Below are 22430 nucleotides of genomic sequence, written 5' to 3' on the forward strand. Positions count from 1 at the left end.
CCAGAAAAAAGAAATTGCTTAAAGAAAAAAAGGCATGTGGTAGACTCCCCAAACATATCAGATGAGACAAAAATTTAGCTTTTTGGCCATCAAGGAAAATGCTATGTCTGGCGCAAACCTAACACCTCTGATCACCCTGAGAATACCATCCCCAGAACAGCAATGTTTTTCATTGGCAGGGACTGGGAAACTGGTCAGAATTGCAGGAATGATGGCACTAAATATAGGGAAATTCTTGAGGGAAACCTGTTTCAGTCTTCCAGAGATTTGAGACTGGGACAGAGGTTCATCTACCAACAGGACAATGACCCTAAGCATACTGCTAAAGTAATACTCAAGTGGTTTAAGGGGAAACATTTACATGTCTTGGAATGGCCTAGTCAAAGCCCAGACCTCAATCCAATTGAGAATCTGTGGTATGACTTAAAGATTGCTGTACACCAGCGGAACCCATCCAACTTGAAGGAGCTGGAGCAGTTTTGCCTTGAAGAATGGGCAAAAATCCCAGTGGCTAGATGTGCGGGTAGGTGTGAGGGTAGGTAACAACATCTCCACCCCGCTGATCCTCAACACTGGGGCCCCACAAGGGTGCGTTCTGAGCCCTCTCCTGTGCACCCTGTTCACCCACGACTGCGTAGCCACGCACGCCTCCAACTTAAACATCAAGTTTGCGGACGACACAACAGTGGTAGGCTTGATTACCAACAACGACGAGACGGCCTACAAGGAGGAGGTGAGGGCCCTCGGAGTGTGGTGTCAGGAAAATAACCTCACACTCAACGTCAACAAAACTAAGGAGATGATTGTGGACTTCAGGAAACAGCAGAGGGAACACCCCCCTATCCACATCGATGGAACAGTAGTGGAGAGGGTAGTACGTTTTAAGTTCCTCGGCGTACACATCACAGACAAACTGAATTGGTCCACCAACCTCAGGAGGCTGAAGAAATTCGGCTTGTCACCAAAAGCACTCACAAACTTCTACAGATGCACAATCGAGAGCATCCTGGCGGGCTGTATCACCAGCTGGTACGGCAACTGCTCCGCCCACAACCGTAAGGCTCTCCAGAGGGTGGTGAGGTCTGCACAACGCATCACCGGGGGCAAACTACCTGCCCTCCAGGACACCTACACCACCCGATGTTACAGGAAGGCCATAAAGATCATCAAGGACATCAACCACCCGAGCCACTGCCTGTTCACCCCGCTATCATCCAGAAGGCGTGGTCAGTACAGGTGCATCAAAGCTGGGACCGAGAGACTGAAAAACAGCTTCTATCTCAAGGCCAATTTGTAAGTCGCTCTGGATAAGAGCGTCTGCTAAATGACTTAAATGTAAATGTTTTAAACAGCCACCACTAACATTGAGTGGCTGCTGCCAACACACGGACTCAACTCCAGCCACTTTAATAATGGAAATTGATGGGAAATTATGTAAAATATATCACTAGCCACTTTAAACAATGCTACTTAATATAATGTTTACATACCCTACATTATTCATCTCATATGTATACGTATATACTGTACTTTATATTATCTACTGCATCTTTATGTGATGTATCACTAGTCACTTTAAACTATGCCACTTTGTTTACATACTCATCTCATATGTATATACTGTACTCGATACCATCTACTGCATCCTGCCTATGCCGCTCTGTACCGTCACTCATTCATATATCTTTACATATTATCCCTTTACACTTGTGTGTATATAAGGTAGTAGTTTTGGAATTGTTAGCTAGATTACTCGTTGGTTATTACTGCATTGCCGGAACTAGAAGCACAAGCATTTCGCTACACTCGCATAAACATCTGCTAACCATGTGTATGTGACAAATAAGATTTGATTTGATTTGATTTTCCAAGCTTATAGAGACATACAACAAGAGACTTGCAGCTGTAATTGCTGCAAAAGGTGACTCTACAAAGTATTGACTTTGGGGGGGGGGGTGAATAGTTATGCACACTCAAGATTTCAGTTTTTTTGTCTTTATTTCTTGTTTGTTTCACAATATAAAATATTTTGCATCATCAAAGTGGTAGGCATGTTGTATAAATCAAATGATACACACTCCCGAAAAATACATTTTAATTCCAGGCTGTAAGGCAACAAAATAGGAAAAAATGACAATGGGGGTGAATACTTTCACAAGCCATTGTATGTGTATGTCTCTGTGTGCGTGTGTGTGTCTGTGTCTTTTCTGTCTCTGTGTGAGTATTTCTGTCTGTGAACGACAAAAAGAAAAGAGCGAGAGAGAGGTGTGTGTTTGCTCGCTCATCTTATTATGCATGTTTGATTCTAATAACTCAGCTCTACGCATAAGTATAATAGAAGTGACAAGTGGAGCACTGCACCAGAAAAAGCCGCTGGAGGAACAAAGGCTCTCGGGGCCGCCCCGGATTACTGAGAGAGAGGGGGGGAACAGAGAGAGAGAAAAGGGAAGAGTGAGAGAGAGAGAGAGAGAGAGAGAGAGAGAGAGAGAGAGAGAGAGAGAGAGAGAGAGTGAGAGGGAGAGAAAGCAAGTTAAATAAAGCCTTGTTCACACTGGAGACTCCACACAATGGCGGTGTAATAATTGTCGTGCAGTCAAATTAACAAAAAAATATCCTTTGCCTCACACCTGTAGTGTCAGAATGTGTTGCACATCAGTGTGAACACACAGAGAGAGAGAGAGAGAGAGAGAGAGAGAGAGGGCTAACTTAGTGGTTTCTGTGTGTTTGACACAAAGAGAGATCCACTGGGCGCAGACGCCAGTTAAACGTCTAGTTTTGATTTACATTTGGTTGAGTTGTCAACTATCGTGAATTCAACGTGAAATCATGCAAACATTTCACCCTTTCATTGGACTTAGGTTAAAAAAAAACAACATAATTCCTTACATTGATAACACTTTGCAAATCCAATCAGTTTTCCACATTGATTCAACGTCATCACATTGAATTCTTTTTGGTTGAAATTATGTGATTGATTGAACCATTTTTCCCCCAGTGGGGAGTAGATAACCTCGTGTCAGCGCTGTCTGTGTGTGCTGCATGATACCCTACACATGAAAGGAACAGTGGGCGTGAACCTGGACATGCTCGCCATGTCGGCTCACACTGAGATGACACAGAAGATGGCTGATCACCTTTCTTCTGGTCTATTCTAATAACAACACACGCTGTGGTGTGCCAATTGGTACTCCCTTCACATTAACGTGAGAAGGTAAATAGGGTTTACCGTGGCATGACAGGCCAGGGCGAGTGGACAGGACACCTGTGGCAAGGCTAACCACATCTTTTATGTGTGTGTGTCTATGTGAAAATGTGAGTGTACGTGTGCGTGTTTGTGTGTGTGTGTGTACAGTAAGTATGTATCGCCTATGAGCTAATATACTGTATGTGTGTGTATGTGAGTGTGTGCATGCGTGCGTGTGTATATGCGTGCGTGCATGTGTGTGTGTGAGTGTGATAGCAAGCATGTGTACATATCAAGTCCATGTCTACATTTCTAAATGAATAGCACCCATTTATGTCAAGTGGCATCCATTTTCAACATGTGACTCAGGAGCATGCACCTCAAACTTACTAGCAGCAGGAGGTATAGCCCACTCACACAGTTGCAAAGAACATAAAGACACTTGTTAAACTCTGTGTGAACGCGCTTGCGCTCAGATGGCCCTCGCTGCAGGGGGTCGTGGTTGTGTGTGTGCTCGTGTGTGAGCCACGGGACACCGTGGGATGACTCAGTGGGATTCGATGAGACCCAACTGTCCCCACTTCTCATCCTGGCAAAACAGGCGCAGGACCCCCTGCCGGAACCCCCTACCAATCTCCCTGAACAATGGCCGTCTGTGCTCCCAAAAGTACAGTACTGTGCCTGCCTTATGGCCAAAGCTAGGTGTTATAATCATGGAGTTTGACACAACCGTTCTCTTAGTTTATTTTCCACTCCTTTCAACTTTTTGACTGTTTCGTTTGGAGAGAGACGTGGTGGTGGTGTGTGCTCCGTACAGCAAACATTGTCATTTCCGTTATCGTCATTTCCGGTCACAACTTGTAGACTTGTTTACGTGCTGCTGTGAGATTTGTTGCTCACATTTTTTTGCTACTTGCCAACTTTATGGTTTTATATGTTTTATTTTTCCCTCGCTTGAATGTTTTCATTCAACTTTTTCACTCCGGACGCTTTATCTGGACATGGTTCTACAGGATCTTCACCAGCCGAAGCTATGTAGTAACAGTAACATTATGCCTTCTAATTGCATTCGCTGTACTCATAATATCCAGGAGAATGATCACCTTAAGGCGAGGATAGCTGTGCTGCAAGCCCAGCTTCAGACGCAATTGTCATTTAATTGTAGGAAAGGATGAAACAGCGTCTGTGCCACCAGTAAGTAAAGATAGTAGTATAAATCCCCTCGCATGGTCCCCGCAGCCGGACAATTTTCTCATGGCTTCTGGAAGGGAATGCTGTAGGAATGTTCAACCGGTGTCGCTCATTCAGCCGACATAAACTTTCAACAGGTTCTCGCCATTAAGAAAAGAGTCAGAATCAGAGTCAGAGAATTCTCTGGTCTCTCCTTCACCAGTTACAGGGTCTGAGACGCCAAAGCCTCCCAGCATTAGCTCTGATAAATTGAACACCCTAGTCAATGGTGACTCCATTACCCGTAGTGTTAGACTTAAAAAATAATCATCCAGGACACTGTGCCACCAGAGACTCTGGGTTCGTGCCCAGGCTCTGTCGCAGTCGGCCATGGGGAGGTCCATGGGGTGACGCACAATTGGCCTAGCGTCGTCCGGGTTAGGGAGGGTTTGGCTGTTAGGGATATCCTTGTCTCATTGCGCACCAGCGACTCCTGTGGCGGGCACGCTAACCAAGGTCGCCAGGTGCACGGTGTTTCCTCCGAAACATTGGTGCAGCTGGCTTCTGTATTGGATGCGCGCTGTGTTAAGAAGCAGTGCGGCTTGGTTGGGTTGTGTTTTGGAGGACGCATGGCTTTCGACCTTCGTCTCTCCTGAGCCTGTACGGAAGTTGTAGTGATGAGACAAGATAGTAATTACTAACAATTGGATACCACGAAATTGGGGAGAAAAAGGGGGTAAAAAAAATACATATATTTATATACCATTTTATTATGTTTGCAAACTCAAAAAATAATCTGCTCAGACCCCAACCAAAGATCATCAAAATTCTCGGACAAGCCAAAGATTCCTAGATGCCCTTCCAGACTCCCTCCGACGCACCCATAAAACCAAAAAACATTTGTCATAAGAAACTAGCTCCCTGGTATACAGAAAATAGCCGAGCTCTGAAGCAAGCTTCCAGATAATTGGAACGGAGATGGCGCTACACCAAACTGGAACTCTTCCGACTAGCTAGTACCGTGCAGTATCGAAGAGCCCTCACTGCTGCTCGATCATCCTATTTTTCCAACTTAATTGAGGAGAATAAAAACAATCCAAAATTGATTTTTGATACTGTCCCAAGGCTAACTAAAAAGCAGCATTCCCCAAGAGAGAATGGCTTTCACTTCAGCAGTGATATATTTATGAATTTCTATGACGAAAAGATCATGATCATTAGAAAGCAAATTACGGGCTCCTCTTTAAATCTGCGTATTTCTCCAAAGCTCAGTTGTCCTGACTCTGCACAACACTGCCAGGACCTAAGATCAAGTGAGACACTCAAGTGTTTTAATACTATATCTCTTGACACATTGATGAAAATAGTCTTGGCCTCTAAACCTTCAAGCTGCATACTGGACCCTATCCCAACTAAACTACCGAAAGAGCTGCTTCCTGTGTTTGACCATCCTGTGTTGAATAAAATAAACAAACTCACTAAAAGTTGTAGTAATAAGGCCTGTATCCATTCATCTCCAAAAAATGTTTTAAAGATGTTGCGCAGCAACTCTCTGCCTTCCTGAAGACAAACTATGTATACGAAACACTTCAGTCTGGTTTTAGACCCGATCATAGCACTGAGACTGCACTCGTGAAGGTGGTAAATTACCTTTTAATGGCGTCAGACCAAGGTTCTGCATCTGTTCTCGTGCTCCTAGACCTTAGTGCTGCTTTTGATATCATCGATCACCACAATCTTTTGTAGAGACTGGAAACCAAAATTGGTCTACACGGACAAGTTCTGGCCTGGTTTAGATCTTATCTGTCGGAAAGATACCAGTTTGTCTCTGTGGATGGGTTTGTCTTCTGAAAAATCAACTGTAAATTTCAGTGTTCATCAAGGTTCCGTTTTCGGGAACACTATTGTTTTCACAATATATTTTACCTCTGTGTGATGTCATTCGGAAATATAATGTTAACTTTCACTGCTATGCAGATGATACACGGCTGTACATTTCGATGAAACATTGTAAAGCCCAAAAATTGCCCTCCCTGGAAGCCTGTGTTTCAGACATAAGGAGAATGGATGGTGGCAAATGTTTTACTTTTAAACTCGGACAAAACAGAGATGCTAGTTCTAGGTCCCAAGAAACAAAGAGATCTTCTGTTGGAACTGACAATTAATCTTGATGGTTGTACAGTCATCTCAAAAGGACCTTGGCGTTACTCTGGACCCTGATCTCTCTTTTGACGAACATATCAAGAATAGTTGATGGACAGCTATTTTTCCATATTCGTAACATTGCAAAACTCTGTCCAAGCATGATGCAGAAAAATGAATCCGTGCTTTTCTCACTTCTTGTTTAGACTACTGCATTTCTCTACTTTCCGGCTACCCGGATAAAGCACTAAATAAGCTTCAGTTGGTGCTAAACATGGCTGCTAGAATCATGACTAGAACCAAAACATTTGATCATTCTCTCCAGTGCTAGCCTCTCTACACTGGCTTCTTGTTAAGGCTAGGGCTGATTTCAAGGTTTTACTGCTAACCTACAAAGCATTACATGGGCCTGATGCTACCTATCTTTCTCATTTGGTCCTGCCGTACATATCTACACGTACGCTATGGTCACAAGACACAGGCCTCCTTACTGTCCCTAGAATATCTAAGCAAACAGCTGGAGGCAGAGCTTTCTCCTATCGAGCTCTGGTGGTCTGCCTATCCATGTGAGAGACGCAGACTCTGTCTCGACCTTTAAGTCTTTATTGAAGACTCATCTCTTCAGTAGGTCCTATGATTGAGGGTAGTCTGGCCAAGGGGTGTGAAGGTGAATGGAAAGGCACTGGAGCGACGAACCACCCTTGCTGTCTCTGCCTGGCCAGTTCCCCTCTGAGTCACTGGCTTACTTGTGCTCTTCCATGATGTCCCAAGGAGGGGTGCGTCACTTGAGTGGCTTGGGTGACTGACGCGATCTTCCTGTCTGGGTTGGCGCCCCCCTCGGGATAGTGCCGTGGGGGAGATCTTCGTGGGCTATACTCTTGTCTTGTCTCAGGGTAGTAGGTTGGTGGATGAAGATATCCCTCTTGTGTTGTGGGGGCTGTGCATTGGCAAAGTAGGTGGGGTTGTATACTGCCTGTTGGCCCTGTCCAGGGGTGTCGTCGGACAGGGCCACAGTGTATCCCGACCCCTCCTGTCTCAGCCTCCAGTATTTATGCTGCAATAGTTTATGTGCCGGGGGGCTAGGGTCAGTCTGTTATACAGTGGGGCAAAAAAGTATTTAGTCAGCCACCAATTGTGCAAGTTCTCCCACTTAAAAAGATGAGAGAGGCCTGTAAATGTTCATCATAGGTACACTTCAACTATGACAGACAAAATGAGGGAAAAAAAATCCAGAAATTCACATTGAAGGATTTTTTATGAATTTATTTGCAAATTATGGTGGAAAATAAGTATTTGGTCACCTACAAACAAGCAAGATTTCTGGCTCTCACAGACCTGTAACTTCTTCTTTAAGAGGCTCCTCTGTCCTCCACTCGTTACCTGTATTAATGGCACCTGTTTGATCTTGTTATCAGTATAAAAGACACCTGTCCACAACCTCAAACAGTCACACTCCTATGTGAATTTTTTACATTTATTTAATTTTACCCCTTTTTCGTGGTATCCAATTGTAGTAGTAGCTACTATCTTGTCTCAGCTTCTTAACACAGTGCACATCCAACCCGGAAGCCAGCCGCACCAATGCGCCGGAGGAAACACCGTGCACCTGGCCACCTTGGCTAGCGCACACTGCGCCCAGCATCATGGTGCGCGATGAGACAAGGACACCCCTACCGACCAAGCCCTCCCTAACCCGGGCGACGCTAGGCCAATTGTGCGTCGCCCCACGGACCTCCCGGTCGCGGCCGGTTACGACAGAGCCTGGGCGCGAACCCAGGGACTCTGATGGCACAGCTGGCACTGCAGTACAGCGCCCTTAACCACTGCGCCACCCGGGAGGCCCTGTCCTGTGTGAATTTAAGTATGCCTCTAATTCTCTCTCTTTTTTCTCTCTCTTTCTCTCTCTCTTCTCTCGGAGGACCGGAGCCCTAAGACCATGCCTCAGGACTACCTGGCCTGATGACTCCTTGATGTCCCCAGTCCACCTGGCCGTGCTGCTGCTCAAGTTTCAACTGTTCTGCCTGCGGCTATGGAACCCTGACCTGTTCACTGGACGTGCTACCTTGTCCCGGACCTGCTGTTTTGGACTCTCTTTCTATAGCACCTGCTGTCTCTAACTCTGAATGATTGGCTATAAAAGCCATCTGACATTTACTCCAGAGTAAATATAAAAGCCATCTGACATTTACTCCAGTGCTGACCTGTTGCACCCTCTACAACCACTGTGATTATTATTATCTGAACCTGCTGGTCATCTATGAACGTTTGAACATCTTGGCCATGTTCTGTTATAATCTCCACCCGGCACAGCCAGAAGAGGACTGGCCTCCGCTCAGATCCTGGTTCCTCTCTCGGTTTCTTCCTAGATTCTGGCCTTTCTAGGGAGTTTTTCCTAGCCACCGTGCTTTTACATCTCAATAGCTTGCTGTTTGGGGTTTTAGGCTGGTTTTCTGTCCAGCATTTTGTGACATTGGCTGATGTAAAAAGGGCTTCATAAATACATTTGATTGATTGTGTGTGTTTATGAGTCTCTCTCTCTCTCTCTCTCTCTCTCTCTGACGAAGGCTTCCTAGCAGCAGTAGACATGAGACCAAACCTTTTCCTACCACCCGGTATTCCACAATCCATTCACCATGCACCAACCCCAACCACTCTCCCTGCTGTAGGGGTGGCAAGCACTGATACCCTTTCATGTACTTTAAGCAGGGCCCCGGTGTACAAATAATACATGGGGAAAAAATGCTAATGTGCGCAAAGCCCAAAGCCCCGGTGATCGCTGGCGCCATCCAGGCTTGGCACGCGTCGAGTGTGCGTTCCCCGTAATATCGGAGGGGGGATACGATAATTGCCACAGCTTCATTTGCTCTTGCAATTTTACACCTGTCTCTCCTCCAGAGTGGGATCGTGCTTTAATCACTTCAAAACAATCATCAATTAGGCTGTGAACATTTCAATGTGCTTTTCGTTTACCATATGATGGAATCCTGTGATATTGAAATAGTACAATAGTGGCGTTGATCCTAGCGAAGAACTCACTGGGAACTTATATTATGTTGAACATGAGAGAAACTGAAGTGGTGCAAGAGCTTTAGGCAATGAAAGGGAAGGCCGACTTGAAATAGGACACACTACAACAATACAACAATGTGAAAGGAAAATACCTGAGCCAGCACAGCACAGTTTGAGTCAATACGATAGTGTGCACAAGTGATTGAGGGACTGGGTTGACCTTTACATTATGAGCATTGGGACACCCCACTGACTGGAGCAGAGGCCTTTGGGAAAAAAATAGGGGTATCCTTGGGCATATCTGAAATGGCACCCTATTCCCGACGCAGTGCACCTCTTGACTCAAAAGTAGTGCACTATACTGGGTCCCATTTCCGACTCAGTCATGTTGAAATGATCTATGCAGAGTGCTATGGAATATTCCAGAGCGGGTTCTAGAGTGGGGTGTATGTATGGTTCTAGTGGGGTTTGAGAGCTGGTTCTAGAGTTCCACTCACCCTGGCGCTCTGTCCGGCGATGAGCTGGTCGTCCTCTGTCTGGACACTGGTCCTGCTGCGGGCGTCGTAGTCCTCCTGCTCAAAGTCTGAGTCATCCTCCAGCTCCTCAGGTGTCTACAGAGAATTGTGGGGGGGGGTGTAGAGGGAAATTAAAGAGAGAGAAGGAGAAAGTATTAGGGAGAGAAGGGAAAGGTGTTTGTGGGAGATGAGAAGAGAAATGAAAGAATAGTAGATGTAGGCGAGAGAGAGAAAGAGAGAGCGATATATATAGAGAGAGAGAGAGAGATAACAAAACATGATGGCTATTAGGTCAACAGCTGCAGTGTCACACGACACAGATATTTAATACATCAGTCCTCAGACACATCTCTATCTCCACACTCCCTCTACTGTACGTCTCCCTCGCACACTTCTCCTTCTGCGTCCTGGGTTGAGTCTGTTCTTAGTCAGAGTCTGAGTGCAGATAGGCCTTCCCGCCACGTGAGGGGCGGCTGGCGGGAGATGTCACACAATTAGCAGCAAGTCAGATCTCCCTGTGTTGAATTATTCCGATTTTTTAAATATTTTTTTTATAAGCTTGCTCTGATTTCAAGTCGCTTGCATCATTGTTTTTAAGAAGTCTCGGTGGTGGTTTACACCACGCACCATAAGCGCACTGTAAAGCTCGCTGAAATCGTGGGATCAAACAGTGCAAAGGGAAAAGGGCGGGGAGGGTAAATGGCCTAAAGAGATTCCGCGATTTTGTTTTTTCTTCTTCAATCTTCAACTTGTGTCTAACCGCTATCTCACAGCGAGACAGGGTGGGGACGTGACAGATGTTCTAGACTGGCAGGACTCAGGGACGAATCAGTTCATGCGTTCGAACAATTAAGAGCAGGGATCTGGGGCGGCTTCCCGGGCCAATCGGGAGGCAGTTAGCTGAAGAGAAGAGTGGGATGAGTGGCTCAGTCGCCCATCTGTCTGTTTGTCAACAATGTTTGTCAACAATATCATCCCGGCAACACTGTAAACATTGTCTATACTGTCCTCATCTCCAGACATAACAACCTCCTCTACAAGCTGAAGAGGCCACTAGTCCAAAAAGCTGGTTTTATTGAAAACAGCTTTGGAGGCGCTTCTCTCGAAGACAAACCGATTTCTCGCAAACCCACCACACGAAACATGAAGACGTTACAGTTATGCGTTTCTACACCATACAAAGGCAGGAAGGATTACAGACTCTATATCCTACAAATGTCAATATCTCGCACATCTATTCTTTGTGTGGTACATCGAGGAAGACGAGGAGAAGATGGTAATGTACGTGCGTTCCAAAATGAATGGGAGATGGCGCTAGTGTACAGCGATTGTTTAACGAGCTCCTGACAAATTTTGTGTGTTTTTACGCACTGATCTGAACCTTTTTTTAAATGCTTTTTTTTCCATAATGTTTTTCGCCATCGTTTCCATTGACCGGTCGTTACTCATTGTATATCTATTATTACTTCCATTACTACGTGTCTTACTTTTCTATTATTTCTCTATTCATGCTCTACAACATCCGCAGAGTACGACCCTGCCTCACACAGGAAGCGGCGCAGGTCCTAATCCAGGCACTTGTCATCTCCCGTCTGGATTACTGCAACTCGCTGTTGGCTGGGCTCCCTGCCTGTGCCATTAAACCCCTACAACTCATCCAGAACGCCGCAGCCCGTCTGGTGTTCAACCTTCCCAAGTTCTCTCACGTCACCCCGCTCCTCCGCTCTCTCCACTGGCTTCCAGTTGAAGCTTGCATCCGCTACAAGACCATGGTGCTTGCCTACGGAGCTGTGAGGGGAACGGCACCTCAGTACCTCCAGGCTCTGATCAGGCCCTACACCCAAACAAGGGCACTGCGTTCATCCACCTCTGGCCTGCTCGCCTCCCTACCACTGAGGAAGTACAGTTCCCGCTCAGCCCAGTCAAAACTGTTCGCTGCTCTGGCTCCCCAATGGTGGAACACACTCCCTCACGACGCCAGGACAGCGGAGTCAATCACCACCTTCCGGAGACACCTGAAACCCCACCTCTTTAAGGAATACCTAAGATAGGATAAAGTAATCGCTAAATGACTTAAATGTAAATGTAAATGTATTCTTTTTTTTCTTCTGCATTGTTGGGAAGGGCCCATAAGTAAGCGTTTTACTGTTCGTCCACAGCTGTTGTTTACAAAGTATGTGAGGAATACAATTGCATTTTATTTGATGGCAGCCCATTCCCTGTAGGGTGCGCAACTTTTGACCACAGCACTATGAGCCCTGATCAAAAGTAGTGCACTATAAAGGGAATAGGGTGCCATTTGGGACGCACACTGGGTGAGGTTTGACTTGCATGCACCTCCCGCAGCTTAATCATTTCCCCTTTGTTCCCAGAAGAACGGATATGTGCTCCCTTTGTGTGTGGAAATGAGTGTGAACATTGAAGCCTTGTTTTAGTTGAATTGCGTGGCACGTTCCATTTTCTGGAGGGGACATATAGCAGATGTCTGCGGACGTGTGTACTTGAGTGTGTGTGTGTGTGTTTGTAATGCTATTTTATTAACGCTCTACACACACACACCCGACCATACTCAACTTCAGAAATTAACACCGTGAAGAATTGCCCCCATAATCCCTTGCTGTTGTAGGCTACAACTAGGCCCTGCCAGCAGGTTCTAAAGAAATCCTTTTCTAAAGAAATCCATGTACACCAGTTTACATGGGAGCAAAAAAAAGAAAACGCACACCACAAAAACATCCTTCAGACGTTTCATATGAAAGGCTACACATTGTATTACGGACGTTAGGCGACACGACGACGAGAAATCATAGATAGTCCTCCAAGTCTCCAAGAGTAATTGAACTTGGAAATAGATTATGAGGCTGGTGGGTCGGTCTCGGTCCGTTCAAAGCCCCTGTTTTACATGATTTACCAACATCAAATTATTTCCCCGTAATTCGATTTTTCTCGCCACAGCACTGGGAAATTTTCCAGCAGTCCAAAGTTGAAAAAATTAATTTGCACGGTGGTGTTGGGAGAAGGGGGGTACGAGAAGAGGAAAAAAAATGCTAGCCAAACACCATCTAGTATACTGGATACAGTGTGGTGTGGCTGAGTCTATAAAAATCACTAGGTAATAGGCTTTTTTTGTAACATCAATACAAAGTCCAAGGATCTAGCCTTACAGTATTATGTTATAAGTATACAAGTCTTGTCAGAGCCAGAATAGGGTAGCAGCCTAATTCCATTTTCTTAGCACCCTCCTGGCCAGGAAGCTAGTCTATCTCAGGGACTTACCCCTAATCCATCTCCTTTATGCTGAGTGACAGGTACTATTTTTAGAGTCTGGTACGACTCGACCAGGGATTGAACCTCTAACCTTGCAATCTCAGGGTGGATACTGTAACCACAAGGCCACGGAGGTGGTCTATTCCTACCAGCCCTAAAGTCTTATGTCATGTTACACTGCACCAAAAGGTTTCGTATGAAGCGTATAGTTCTTTGTCATTTAATTTCCATGCAATTTAATTTATCATACCGTGACATCAAATCAGGGAGATTGTTTGTGATTCATCTTGGGAAAATGAACGTTCCATGTGACCTCACGCAGGGCACATTCTTGGAATTGGATAATAATGAGAAAGAAAATGAGAAAATAAGGTGAATCCCAATGTACACTTGTTCTTGCATTGATGTCAATGGGAGAATAAGTGTGTCTTCAGATGGCACCCATGTTCCTATATAGTGCACAACCTTTTATGAGCCCTGGTCAAAAGTAGTGCCCTAATAATGGGAACAGCCGGCGTAATTTGGTACGGAGTCTGTTCCCAGCATGCTTTGAGAAGCGTGAGAGGAGGAAATGAGGAAGTGGACATACCCTGATCATAAGAACGGCTTTCCGTATGTCACGCACGCCGTCGTAGACCAGGCGGGACGCGTCGATGAACTCGTTCTCCTCGAAGGGCTGTGGGGGGTTTGTGCTCAGCGCCTCAATGGCCACCTCCACTTGTTCAGCGAAACGGGGCATGACTGGAAGAAGGGATAGAGAGAGAGGGAGGGAAAGGGAGAGAAATAAAGGACAATGAGAATGGCGACCAGAACTTACTTGACTCAGGTGCACTCACTTAGTTTATTTAAACAACATGTCCTACTAGAATGTTACACCGTGTGTGTGTGTGTGTGTGTGTGTGTGTGTGTGTGTGTGTGTGTGTGTGTGTGTGTGTGTGTGTGTGTGTGTGTGTGTGTGTGTGTGTGTGTGTGTGTGAAACAGACACAGAGAGAGAGAGAGAGAGAAAGAGAGATAAGGATAAACAAAGGTGAAAAACAAGAGAAATGTTTTCTCTCAAAAGTTCTCTCAAAAGTCACATCCCTCAAAAGTTTCTTTCCCCATGGGGGGCATTGATCTGAGAGAGGTGGAATACCACAAGAGACTTGCGTTTGTGTGTCAATGTAAGACAACGTGTGTGTGTGTTCTATTCTCAAACCAAGGACACACACTCTGAGTGTCAAACACATCTTCTGAAGCGGGGGTCCCAGACTCTGTCAATCTAAAAAAGACGAGATGTCACCAGAAATCTGAAAACAAAGGGATGGGGCGCCCGAGCGCCCTTTGCACGCCAATTAGCCGTTTCACCTTAGCTACACTACCCGGGGGGCGGATGTCTGTCAGCCTATCACTGCGTGAGTGCTAGGCTGCTAATGTGCTAGCTTTGGTCACCTATTAGTGTGTCAGTTTTAGCTTGACAGCCACTCAAGTTAACAGGCTGAAAATTCATTGCCAAAACAAAAGGCTGCAAAATAGAAAGTTGCTTACTCCGACAAAAACAATGACTGGCATTTAGCGTTGCAAGCGTTGCCAACGGAGCATCTGTATGTTCTTTGTGCGTTCACAGAAGGGGTGTTGAATTTGAGTAAACGCCAGTGCAACCGTGCCAAAAATATTCATGTTGAATGGGACAGCTACATAATCATCTTCAGATGACTCGTGATGATCTGATGCAGGCAATGTTTAAAGGTCCAATGCAGCCATTTTTATCTCAATGTCAAATACTTTCTGGGTAACAATTCAGTACCTTACTGTGATGTTTTGAATTAAAATGGTCAAAAATAAACTAAAAAAGCTTCTTAGCTAAGAGCAATTTCTCAAGCAAGAATTTGGCTAGGACTGTCTTGGAAGTGGTCTGAGTGGGGAGGGGAAAACGGAAAACTAGCTGTTATTGGCATAAAGTTTTGGAACTCTCTTTCCTATTGGTCTATTAACTAATTTACCACTTGGTGATGTCAACAGACAAGCAAAAGCTCCATCGCACCAAAACAGGCTTTTCAAACAGCTCCTACACTAAAAGACCATTATCATAATTTTCACAATCTCAACAGTATATTTCCAACCTCATAGGAAAGCGTGTTTTTGACTGCACTGGGCCTTTAATAATAGTTTTAATGCTGTGGTTCTGCTTGAGCAGTAACAGCTAAATCAATGGGTTACGGTTAAACTACCTGACTGAGAGAACAAAACAATATTTAGGTGGATTGACACAACCTTGTTTGACCCAGTCTTGTGTTATTGAATCGAGCCATGATTAGAGCCGGCCTGTTCCCATTTTCACTGTCAAGTGGACACCAGGGACACACGCACAGCACACACACACAGCACACGCACAGCACACGCACAGCACACACACACACACACACACACACACACACACACACACACACACACACACACACACACACACACACACACACACACACACACACACACACACACACACACACACACACACACACACACACACACACACACACACACACACACACACGCGCGCGCAGTACCCGATCCGAGTGGATGTCGTGCCGCCTTCACAATTTCAGATTCAGCAGCAAGCGCCTCGGTCTACAGCTTGTACTCACTATCTGTCTACACTGAGTCGTCGTCCCATATTCCAGAGGAGAAAAGGGGGCCAGTACAACAAGACGAGAGGCACTCGCAAAAAGCTTCTGATGCATAAAGACAATACCAAAAACCTGACATCATACTCTCTGAGCGGCTGTTGAAATACATTTCAGAGAGGCATGATAAAACAAATACAATCAGAGGGATGGAATTGGAGAGGGGGTTGAATTTGGGCTCCGGATCACTGGTGAAGAAGAAGAAGAAGAAGATGCACGTCTAATGAGAATGCTGGAAGGGAGGGTGAAAACAATTAATGGAGGGGGGTGGGAACGACAACAATAACAAAGATTTAATGTGCGAGTGGATATGCCCCTGAATCCCCCGACAAACACGCTGTGTGATATTATTGGAATTCTACTCTCTCTCTCTCTCTCTCTCTCTTCTCTGTTCACCGTGAAGTGGCGAAAATCAATTAGAAGCTTAAGCCAGACAGGTAAATAAGACAAAATACACAAACGTATGTCTTAAAAACATTGGGGCTGGTTATTACACAACAAACATAAAAGGTGCTCCAAACACTGTTTTAATTTGTCTTCTCTCAAGTTATTTGAGTTTATTTTTACATTTCAGTTTAATCCACTTACTGGATAAGCGTAAAATAGGCTATTGGGAATTTTGTGCAGGGCTAGGGTTTTTAAATAAATGTTCTCCGAGACGCTTAATGAGGAATGCTGCTGATGGTAATGGAGCAATTTCACTCATTCCGGTTGAGAAATGATAAAGGGAATTAGACGTGACCACGTTTCTCCCTCTTCCTAAACCCAACTATATAATCAAGAGAAAAGTCATGAAAGTACAATGAATGAAATGAATGCTTAAATATTTGTTAAAGTTCTGTGTGGCACCACGCAGCCAACAAAGGCATCCTCGAGGCTTAAGATCACACAGGGACAGCTCCGCTCGCATTGTGACATAATAGACTCCTCATAGGAAAACAAAAAACACTTCCCACTTCCGCAACAAACAAACAAAACGGCTGTAAATCGCAGAGCGTACCATTAACCTTCAAACCGGAGCCGTCACTGTGATTTGTGTTTTCGCCTCTTGGAAGGGAGGGAGGGAAGGGAGTGAGGGAGTGCATTGCCAAGTCTGACCGGAAGTATCTCCAGCCCCCAACCACTGCTCTCTCTCCATCAGAAACATGCACGCATACAAGTACACACACACACACACACACACACACACACACACACACACACACACACACACACACACACACACACACACACACACACACACACACACACACACACACACACACACACACACACACACACACACACACACACGCACGCACACACCTTTTTGATTTAGCTGCTGCTGAGACTTCTTCCTACAAGTCTCTCTCTGGGCGGTCTAGTTCGCCCCAACCTCAGCTAAACTGTCTCACCTCGCTGTACATCCTATACTGCTGATTCCTACTCCAATACACTAGTCAGCTTTTATTCGATACCACCCACCCACTGCTGCTGAAGAAGCTTCTCACCCTCCTCTTTCCTCTTCTCTCGTCTCTTTCCCTCTATCTAAAACCCCCCATTCCATCATCATAACAACTGAGAGAGAGAGAGAGAGAGAGAGAGAGAGAGAGAGAGAGAGAGAGAGAGAGAGAGAGAGAGAGAGAGAGAGAGAGAGAGAGAGAGAGAGAGAGACTCATTTCAAAATACTGTGTCTGTGTAGTGTGGGAAACACCTGGGCAGGGTGATGCAACTTGGTGGCCATGTAGGAGCTGGTGTACTGTAAATTGGCACAGCTGACAAGATTCTTGACTTAGCTATCACACTCTCCAGTCCTCTCCTCTGTAATGTCATTCCATCAGTTGCTTTTGGTTGGAAAACAGAATGTAACCTGTGCTAGAACTGACATAGGCCTATCTGCCATTCAATACAATATGACATGACTTTGAGTGTGTGTGTGTGTGTGTGTCTGTATCTCTGTGTGTGTGTGTGTGTGTGTGTGTGTGTGTGTGTGTGTGTGTGTGTGTGTGTGTGTGTGTGTGTGTGTGTGTGTGTGTGTGTGTGTGTGTGTGTGTGTGTGTGTGTGTGTGTGTGTGTGTGTGTGTGTGTGTGTGTGTGTGTGTGTGTGTGCGTGAGTAATTACTCTCCCATATTGTAGACATGCATGACCAAACCTTGAGGAAATTCAATTTCCAGCAACATGCGTAATGACTAGGGTTGCGATCTTTCAATAAATTCCCTGGTTTTCCCCTGAAATCCCGGTTGGAAGATTCCCAGAATCAGCAGGGAAATCTAGAATCATCCAACCAAGATTTCTGGAAAACCAGCGAATTTATGACATTTTAGTCATTTAGCAGACGCTAATCACCCAAGGCGACTACAGGAAAAATGAGGGTTAAGTGCCTTGGTTAAGAGCACATCGACAGACTTTTCACCTAGTTGGCTCGGAGATTCGAACCATCGACCTTTCGGTTATTGGCCCAACACTAGGCCATATATCAGCTTTTTAATCTACCTTCTCTGGGAAAAACCTTAATGATCAAGTTTTAAAATAAATAAAAAATTCTGGGGCTGAAGATTAGTTTAAATGCAGGTGGAGAGAAAGAGGAGAAATACAGAGAGAGAGAGAGAGAGAGAGAGAGAGAGAGAGAGAGAGAGAGAGAGATAACCCCTTTCCTATGAGGCTATTGATTTACACCCCCTCCTTCAAGGGCAAGCCTCAATCCCCAGGTCTGTGTGTGTGAAGTAGAATGTCTGTCAGGAATCTATTGCTCAGCTTAATAGAGTTGTGCAGTCTGCCTGTGTATGTGTGAGTGTCTTTCTATGTGTGTGTGTTGTGTGTCTGTGTCTGTGTCTTTCTGTGTGTGAGTGTCTTTCTGTGTGTGTGTGTGTGTGTGTGTGTGTGTGTGTGTGTGTGTGTGTGTGTGTGTGTGTGTGTGTGTGTGTGTGTGTGTGTGTGTGTGTGTGTGTGTGTGTGTGTGTGTGTGTGTGTCTTTCTATGTGTATGTGCATTTGTGTGTGTGTGTGTGTGTGTCTTTCTATGTGTGTGTGTGTGTGTCTTTCTGTCTGTGTGTGTGTGTGTGTGTATGTGTGTTTGTGCACGGTGGTGGCACATGTGTATGTGCCCAGCCCAGCCCGACTGCCTGTACTATCCCAAACTATAAATCTAACTGGGCCAATACGTGACAGGGGTCAAAAGTGAGACACATGTAATAAGCAGAGCGGGATGGACAGCTTGACCATTTGACACCTGTCAAAGGGGAGGTGAGTGACAGCGTCTAGCGTTGAGTGGCGAGGACATGCTAATAGCACACAGAGATGCATAGGCACAAAAGCTCACACAAACAAATACGCATGGAGATACAGGCAAGCATGAATATGCACATGCACGCAGACACAGACTTGGGCTGGCTTCTCTGGAAGACCTCAGCCAGGCAGGTCAGAAGCTGATGGACACACTAACTTGCTGGCAGTCCTACAACATACACAAACACACACCACACACACCTGGCTTTAGTTTACACAAAGTGCAACACTGGCCCAGGACACCACCTGTTCAGTCCTCCTCCACTGGCTCCTCTCCTCTCGCTCTCCTCTCATCCATTTTATATCCGTTTTTCTTTTCCCCTCTTCACCTCCACGTCTCACTGTCTCTCCGCAAGATTTCAGGAGGCACCAATTTAGCCTCTGACAGAGCAGGCCCCAGGCCAAAACATGCCACAATGCCACCTAAAGTAGAGATTAGTCTGTTGCCATATGTGTTTGCGTGTGTGTGTGTGTGTGTGTGTGTGTGTGTGTGTGTGTGTGTGTGTGTGTGTGTGTGTGTGTGTGTGTGTGTGTGTGTGTGTGTGTGTGTGTGTGTGTGTGTGTGTGTGTGTGTGTGTGTGTGTGTGTGTGTGTGTGTGTGGGTGTGTGTGTGTGTGCGTGCGTGCGTGCGTGCGTGTGTGTGTGTGTGTGTGTGTGTGTCCGCTGTCACACTGCAGTGGACATGTCCAGTCAGGTGGACAGGGCCTTCCAATTACAGCAAGCTGTAACGGTGCCCAATTGTATTTTTGTTTACTCCTTCTGACCAGGGACCATGGTTAACAGTAGTGCACTATATAGGAACAGGATGCCATTTCGGACACATTCCAGGTGTTGCAGTGGAACAGTCAGTGGTTTGACAACTCCATATGTGGTCGGCTTCTATTTCCTTGTATGCTTTTAGACAGGGAGTGAGATCCTTTGAAATCAGGGAATGAACACAAATAGTGTGATCCTACGTGCTAAGCCCCGATTGATTAAGGGCTCAATTCAAGCAGAACCACTTTAACCGGCATCCGCAAAGCGGTGTCGGATGTGGAACTGCGTTCGAGCTGGGATATCCAAAAGTGGCTCCCGGCATTATACCTTAAGCGGACATTGCCTTTGGCTGCATGGAGTCGCATTCAATTGAAATCCAATGCAGCCTTGTGTACATGTTTGAACACCAGAATGTGAGATGTGATCTACACATGGATGAGGCTGATGGAAACCTCCATTATTTTGTAGCCTACACTTTCTCGTTCTGAACTGGGACGGGTGTGGGCTTCCTGACAATGATCCAAGAGCTTGCTTAACCGATTTGACAGGTCCAACGCAGTAACACCTCCGTCACTGCCAAAACATCAGCTACGCGGGTGTCGGCTTTCGCCGGTTCACCCTCGATCTGATTTAATCTCGGCCTAAAATCGCGATACACCGCGGCGGTAGCAAACTGTCCAATTCGCATGCTTCACACTTATGCTATTTTAAGGATACCGGGTCAACCAGGGACGAAACTTGATTTATTCTTAGCCTTGGAAGTAAAAAGAAGAAGAGTAAACACAAGAGTAAACAAATTGATAGAGGCGGAAAGTATTACCTTTGGTCCACTCTTAGTCTCGTACTAGCACACTGATCTTGCAAGGTTATATAAAATAGGTTTCACTATCTTTGCACGCTCAGTGTGGTAGCACGAGGCTAGTCCACCCCTAGAGATGAGTATCAAACCCGACCCCATTCCTCCTTCCTCACCCTGGAAGCCCCATCCCGCCATCGTTCCTCTCCTCCATCTTTCCCATTACAAGTCATTTTAGCAGGGTGGGAAATACATTGCTGCTCTGTTTATTTCCCCTCTGCCGGGATAATGAAAGAGACCATCAGCATTACTCGAGTGCCCCTCGCCGCCGGAGGCGATAAGTCACAAACAACCATTAAACAAGTCACACAGTGCCATCGGGGCCAGCTGTGCTAGGCCAGGCTAGCCCTGTTGTTTACACACAGAACAGAACAGAGGAACCTATGGCCTGGCTTCCTGGACCAAGATTAAGCCTAGTCCTGGAAATTGTTCACTCTAACTTGATGGCAGTCCTACAGTACACCCCAGAGTGCTGGCTGCAGTTTGCACAGGCAACAGCAGTCGGGGAAGCCACCTGTTCACTTCTCCGCCACCAACTCCATCCTCTCCTCTCATCCAAATGTCATCTGTTTTTCTTGCTCCCTCTCCACCTCCACGTCTCACTGTCTCTTCCGCCAGCTTTCAGGAGGCACCAATGTAGCCTCAGACAGAGCAGGCCCCAGGCCAAAACATGCCACAGAGCCACCTAAAAGTAGAGATTAAGTCTGTTGCCGTGTGTGTGTGTCTCCTCCATGTTGAAGACACACACTGCAGTGGACGTGTACAGACAGGGCTTTCCAATGACAGTAGGCTTGCATCCCAAATGACTTACGTCCCCTATTCACTTCATAGTGAACTACTTTTGACCATGGCACATAGGGCTCTGGTCGAAAACAATGCACGTTATAGGAAAATGGTACCATTTGGGATGCATTCCAGGTGTTGCAGTGGAACAGGGAAAGGGGGATACCTAGTCAGTTGCACAACTGAATGCATTCAACCGAAATATGTCTTCCGCATTTAACCCAATCTGTAACGGCGTTCTTCGTTTGTTGAAAGATGGGGTCGGACCGAAATGCAGCGTGGTGGTTACTCATGACTTTAATGGAAAAAGCGATACATGAAATAACTATTACAAAATACAAAACAACAAACGGAACGTGAAACCTAATTACAGCCTATCTGGTGAAACTACACAGAGACAGGAACAATCACCCACGAAATACACGGTGAAATCCAGGCTACCTAAATACGGTTCGCAATCAGAGACAACGAGAATCACCTGACTCTGATTGAGAACCGCCTCAGGCAGCCAAGCCTATACAACACCCCTACTCAGCCGCAATCCCAAATAATACAAAACCCCAATACGAAAATACAATATATAAACCCATGTCACACCCTGGCCTGACCAAATATATAACGAAAACACAAAATACAATGACCAAGGCGTGACACAATCCCTCTGAATCAGAGAGGTGTGGGGGGCTGCCTTAATCGATCATCCACGTCACGGCACCTGGAGAGCAGTTGTTGTTGGGGTTTAACTGCCTTGCTCAAGGGCAGAACGGGGGATTTTTTTTTCAACTTGCCGGCTCATGGATTCCAACTTGGGGCCTTCGGTTAT

At 45.8% G+C, this 22430-nt stretch overlaps 1 protein-coding gene across 2 annotated transcripts in view; it reads right to left on the reverse strand.

The window, feature by feature from the left end:
• The window catches only part of LOC118370746 (catenin alpha-2), a 724633-nt gene that overhangs the window by 42930 nt on the left and 659273 nt on the right, over positions 1 to 22430 (reverse strand). For both annotated transcript variants that reach the window (XM_052486587.1, XM_052486588.1), the window contains exons 13-14: positions 13877 to 14028; positions 10003 to 10116 (exon numbers count right to left, since the gene is read on the reverse strand). In XM_052486587.1, coding sequence (XP_052342547.1) covers positions 10003 to 10116; positions 13877 to 14028 — 266 coding nt within the window. The remainder of the gene's footprint in view (positions 1 to 10002; positions 10117 to 13876; positions 14029 to 22430) is intronic.

Source organism: Oncorhynchus keta, chromosome 29 (assembly GCF_023373465.1).
Source record: "Oncorhynchus keta strain PuntledgeMale-10-30-2019 chromosome 29, Oket_V2, whole genome shotgun sequence".
In the NCBI taxonomy this organism is placed as follows: domain Eukaryota; kingdom Metazoa; phylum Chordata; class Actinopteri; order Salmoniformes; family Salmonidae; genus Oncorhynchus; species Oncorhynchus keta.